The following is a 6477-nucleotide window of genomic DNA, read 5'->3' on the forward strand; positions in this document are numbered from 1 at the left end:
TTAATAATAAAATTACTATGAAATAATAATCATTACATACATTACAATGAGTAAAATAAAAAATTTCTAAAGATTTTAAAATGAACTGACTTTCCATAAAAAGTGAGCGTATTTGGAATCTTTTCATTCAATCCGCCTTTTAAATAAAAATATTTTTCAACACCAACTGAATCAAATTCAATTTGCGAAGATATAATATTAAACAAGCTATTATTTTTAGAGTAAACAGTGATGTGGAAACCAATCTAAAGAAAAATAAAAAAATATACATTTTTTTTTTTTGAATTTGTAAACTATTAAATGATGTTAAAATATTAACAAGTATTAGTGCATAATAGGGTTTAACAAAAAAAATACCTCTCAAGTTTTTCTCATTCTCTCTTAAGGTCCAAATAGACTAAAAATACCAAAACAGCAAGTTTTTTGTTTATGTAAAAGTGATATCTGTCAAACTTTATCTATTTAAATAAATAAGAATTTTTCAGGAAAAATATCATGGATTTAAGGAACTCTTAAAAAATTTGTTTTTATTGAGAATTTCTTTTATTATTCCTATATTAATTCCAATCTTAATTTCTGCTATAAAAAATTAAACACTTTTGATGCTGTCAAGTCTTTTTTAAGATTCTTTATGGTGACCAGCATGCGGTTTTATTTCATGTTGTCTAACATGAAGCCTTCAATAAAGTCCTTGATCAGTCATTTTTATAAATTTAAAACCTTTTAAATATATCAAATGACTGGTATTTCGTTGATCCACATTTCCACCTCTCCATAAAGAATCTCAATTACCTTATCAGGATGCAGATCTGGGAACCTACAAGTTTAGTAAGCTCTATCGACCTGCAAATAATCAGTAGCATTGATTTACCCATATGAAAAAGCTCAAGAACATCACATTTTACTAACTTCTTCAACATTTTCTTTACCTGCTATTCAACATCATTATCGGCTAGGATCAGCATAACTAACTATTAAATACTAAACACTGTATGGTGACAAGAAGGACCTGTCTTAGGACATAGCTGATTTGAAAATGATTTTGTCCACGACTTCGTCCATAATATAGGACTTAAAGCACCAGGAACCAGATATAGAAACAAAGAATGCAGCCATATTTACCATTTTCTCCTCTTCCTCATTCATTACTTGGGCTATCATCTCAGTCATCCTAAGGGTCAGCAGTTATAGAGCATCTGCCATGAACCTTAAGAATAAATTACAATTATTAAGTATAAAAGAAAAATTTGAAAGTAATTTTTTCCTTTAAAACAAAAAATTCCTTATAAAATACTTTCACTGTATCTGGCTTCATGGCAGACTTCAGGTTGATGAAAACAAAATCCTGGTATACCTACTCTTTATTAGTCACAGAGCTTTTTATTGTCTCCCTTGTTAAGTTTCTTGTCAAACTACAGTGCCTCTATTGTAATTTTATACAAAGATGATCCAATATGTAGCTCATTGCAATCAAACCTGATGGTTTCCTGAAGTTTAATTACCTAGATAAGTTTAATTACCTAGATATTGGTTGTTTGTTATTTATTTATGGTGGTTTTAATTATTTATTTTTAGATTTATTTACTTATTTTTTTACAATAAAAAATTACATTATTTGCTACTTAACAGCAGCTCCAGAAATAAGGGCTTTTCTATACCCAGCCTTGTTTCACATTACAAAAGAAGAAGCATATCTATGATTGGGATATATACATGACCTGCTTTGCAAATAAGATCTTTGCCTGGAAACTCTTGAAAACAAGCTACAACAGGCTTAGTAGTTTTAAACTTTAACGATTTTTATAAATCGTTTATTAGGGCGTCCCAAAAAACAACATATTTGAAAAATATATGCAGAGACCCCCTTAATGTGTTCTATCTAATACAAAAACACTAGATTTAAAACTTTTTTAAATAAAAAATATTTTAAGTGGTCCCTCAAGACCCTCGAATATTTAATGGGTCCCTAATATTTTCAAAAAAAAAGTTTTTCAAAAGTATGTCAACCTGGTACTTAAATGAAGCGAAATTATATAAATATTTCAAAAATAATATAGATTTCAAATATAGAATTGTTATTTTTGGTTTTATTACATGAAAAATTACGTTTTTTAACAAAAAACAAAAAAATGCATTTTTTATGTATTTTTATGAAAATATTGATAAATAAGTTAAAATTTTCCAAGTTAAATATTATTTTTGAAATTTTTATATAATTTCGCTTCATTTGAGTACCAGGTTGACATATTTTTGAAAAAATTTTTTTTTGAAAATATTAGGGACCCATTAAATATTCGAGGGTCTTGAGGGACCCCTTAAAATATTTTTTATTCAAAAAAATTTTAAATCAAGAGTTTTTGTATTAGATAGAACACATTAAGAGGGTCTCTGCATATATTTTTCAAAAATGTTGTTTTTTGGGACACCCTACTGTTTATATCTGAGAACATTTCCTGATGTTGGGGAGCTGGTTCGTGAGCAGCTGGATAAAAGTATAACTGAGAAAAAAAATATCCTTCTGAAATTAGTTAGTATCTTTTACTTTTCTTCTTTATTTGTGACTTTCTTGTGAAGGCAGTCATATTAGAAAACTTTTGAACTATTAAATTATACATTCTAACTATTAAATTGCACTTAATTCATTTATTTCATTAATTCATTTATTTAATCTTATTATATAAATAATTACTTAATGAGTAATTGTATAATTTACTAAAGATTTGTTTAACTTTTAGCTTTATGTAAAGCATATGTAGCATAACAAGATAAATGTATGTAGTACGTTTGTAGCATGAGGACAAATATGTATGTAGTATTTATGTAGCATGACAGCAAATATATATGTAGTATGTATGTAGCATGACAACAAATATGTATGTTGTATGTGTGTAGCATAACAAGAAAAATGTATGAAATACTTATCTCAAAAACATGTGGTCTGATCAAACACTGCATAATTAAATTTTTTTATTTGACCAAAGCACAGTGGTCCAGACTATGCTATAAATTCAAAAAAAAATTATTATAACAGGAACTTAAAATTGAACTTTATATGTTATGTGCAGTCCAGATTTGAATTTTCAAGGTCCATAATTTTGTGAATGGTATTTAAGGAAGGTTTGAAGTTCAAAAACTAAAGACAACTTTTTTAACAGCAAAAATTAGTCTACAAACATTTTAAATTACTAACTACTACAAATGTAACAGACCAATTTTTATAATATAAATATAGATAGAAATATCAACAAGAAAAAACTTACAAAAGATACAATTACCACGTGTTGAATCTTGTTTTGTTTTTTTTAAACAAATTGTTAAATATAAAATTTTGGTCAAACAGAAAATATTTGCTCAGGTTTGCCCATCGTGAAACTTTTTACTTATGAAAAAATGATCTGTATAGAAAAGTTTTTTAAATGTTTTGGCATCTTTTGATTTATTTGGTAAATATAGAGACAGTACAAACACAATGAATTTAAAACAAAATGCTGCTCCTCCTCTAACTTATGATGTTTTAAAATAATATTTTACTGGTTTTAACCAGGAAAACAAATAGCAGAATATTCTAGAATAATAGCAGATAAAAGTTTGAACTTGGATTCTTATCCAAGTTCAAACTTTTAAATAATAAGAACTCGGAAAAGAACTTTGAATAAGAACTTGAATAACCAAATAAAAATAACAAAGAAAAATAATTTACAAGGTGCATCATCAAAATCATTTAAAGGTCTCTCAACTATTAATTGAGAATTAATAAAAAACTAAAAAATTAAGAGTTACCACTGAATATGATATGCATATAGTTAAACCTAACTCTAAAAAACAAATACTTTTGAGCACAAATCTATTAATACTGGAATTCCTGAGGGAAAAACTCACAAATTTTTGTAACCTTAAGCATATTTCTGAGCCCTTTAAAAATTTTCGCATGAGCATATCCTATTCAATGGTGAGCATATCTCATAAGGCTGTTTTATAGATTTCATATGCTTCTAAAAAAATAAGCATATATCACACAAATAGTAATATTATTCAACTTAGGGACCATCGATAGGTTTAATAAAAAACAAAATTTAACATGGGAAAAAATTTCCCTTACAAATTAATTAAATATTACGTTATGGACATTTATTTTCAAAAAATGTAGTTTTTCAAAGGTACATATACAGATAACACTTTTTGACCACGAATTTATTTTTTCTGTTTGTTTGTTTTTTTAGCCTCAGGGGACTTTAGAGAATGGAAAAAACTTGAGGAGGTATCTTGAAAAAAATATATATATATATTTCTTCTACAGCCTAGTGTATAATAAGCTCTTTAGATTTTTTTTATGTTTGATAAATACAAAATTTTAAAAAAGATTTTTTCTTTTTTTTATTCTGAGCACTTACAAGACAAATAATAGTTATAAGAGCTATAATTACTGCTGCATTAAAGATTTAATTATAATTAATTATAACTACTGCTGCATTAAAGATTTCATTATAATTAATTATAATTACTGCTGCATTAAAGAATTAATTATAATTAATTATAATTACTGCTGCATTAAAGATTTAATTATAATTAATTATAATTACTGCTGCATTAAAGATTTAATTAAAATTAATTATAATTACTGCTGCATTAAAGAATAGTGTTTAAAATATCTTTTTATTTTTATTGCATTACTTACTCTTTGCATAGAAATTTAGAACAAGAGACAAAGAAAAATTGTTTGTAATTAAACTTTGAATGAATATATTAATATCATAATCGTGTACATTGTTTAAAAACATATAATATACATTGCTGAATAAAGCTTTTTTTGAAAACCTTTAAAACTATTTACAATAAAAATTGTAATAAATAAAATATTTTCCTTATTATGTTTATATTATGAATTTAAAATATAAAACAACGTCTATTGAATAATTTCATAATATTTTCATAATATATTAGAATCTTTTTCCACATTTTTGTTACAAACTTTAAACAGCTTAGACAAAATATTAAACAAGTTTTAAATAACTGACATTTCAAGTAAAAGAATCAAACATCAAGTTTATTATTAAAATATGCAGATAAAAATATAAATCTATTTATAACAACAAAATAGTTTCAGTATATTAAATAAGATCTTGAAACTTTTTTTATAAAATATCTTCTGAAAAGACGCCATTTTAAGCAACTTTTAAGAAGATATTTTTTTTTTTTAAATTTCAAGACCTTATTTAATATACTGAAACTACTTTATTTTTATAAATAGATTTATATTTTTATCTCCATGTTTTAATAATATAATTTGTATTATTAGATAAATTCTATTATATATTTATTACGAAAACTATTTTATTAATTATATAAACTTACTTATATTATTAAAAATTATTATTAAATTAAAAAAACTGTTATAAATTTATTATGAGATTATTTTATGAGAATATTATTAATTTTAACCAAAATCAAAATTTAATCAAAATCATTGTTAAATAAGTTTATTATTATATCAAAAATCACCAGCAATAAAAAATTTTAAACTGATAGATAGTGTAAAAAGGTATGTAAAATATAGTATAGCTCCAAACAAGGTTTTAAAATTTCAAGACACTGAAGAACAGACATCATGTTGATTAAAAGAGAACATGCAAGGGAGTAATGCTACATATAATTTATACCTGCCCCAATCCAAACCAAATATTGTTTTAAATTCGTTTTCAAAATATGTTACATAGATTTATTTTTTTGAAAAAGTTTTTAAAACCTATTTTCAAAATATGCTATATATATATATATATATATATATATATATATATATATATATATATATATATATATATATATTTATATATATATATATATATATATATATATATATATATATATATATATATATATATATATATATATATATATATATATATATATATATATATATATATATATATATTGAACATTGAGCACTCTATTTGTAAAATACACTAACATAATTTACATATATATATAAATATATATATATATATATATATATATATATATGTATGTATATATATATATATATATATATATATATATATATATATATATATATATATATATATATATATATTTATATATATATGTAAATTATGTTAGTGTATTTTACAAATAGAGTGCTCAATGTTCTTAAAGAACAGAACAATAATAAATTAGTAAAAAACACTTATCTAACTTTTATCTTCTACTTGATTTTTCACCATTGCTGGATCATCAGGAAGAGTTACTAAATCTCAAAAAAAATTCAATTTATAGAAAAAAATATTTTACAGGAAGTTATAAATTATTATAAAAAAATAAATAAAAATCTTTTTATAATAATTTATAACTTGCTGTAAAATATTTTTTTCTATAAATTGAATCTTTTTTTGAGATTTAGTAACTCTTCCAGATGATCCAGCAATGGTGAAACTTCAAGTAGAAGATAAAAGTTAGATAAGTGTTTTTTACTAATTTATATAT

The 6477-nt window shown here is 23.4% G+C and overlaps 1 protein-coding gene across 6 annotated transcripts in view; it reads right to left on the reverse strand.

The window, feature by feature from the left end:
- Positions 1 to 6477, reverse strand: part of LOC105849252 (uncharacterized) — a 74541-nt gene that overhangs the window by 41381 nt on the left and 26683 nt on the right. For 5 of the 6 annotated variants that reach the window (XM_065818929.1, XM_065818928.1, XM_065818931.1 and 2 more), the window contains exon 3: positions 91 to 245. In XM_065818929.1, the coding sequence (XP_065675001.1) occupies positions 91 to 245 (155 nt within the window). Of the gene's footprint in view, positions 1 to 90; positions 246 to 357; positions 492 to 6477 lie in introns of those variants that run through there. The other variant, XM_065818933.1, reaches the window with a different exon arrangement.

Source organism: Hydra vulgaris, chromosome 15, assembly GCF_038396675.1.
Source record: "Hydra vulgaris chromosome 15, alternate assembly HydraT2T_AEP".
In the NCBI taxonomy this organism is placed as follows: Eukaryota; Metazoa; Cnidaria; class Hydrozoa; order Anthoathecata; family Hydridae; genus Hydra; species Hydra vulgaris.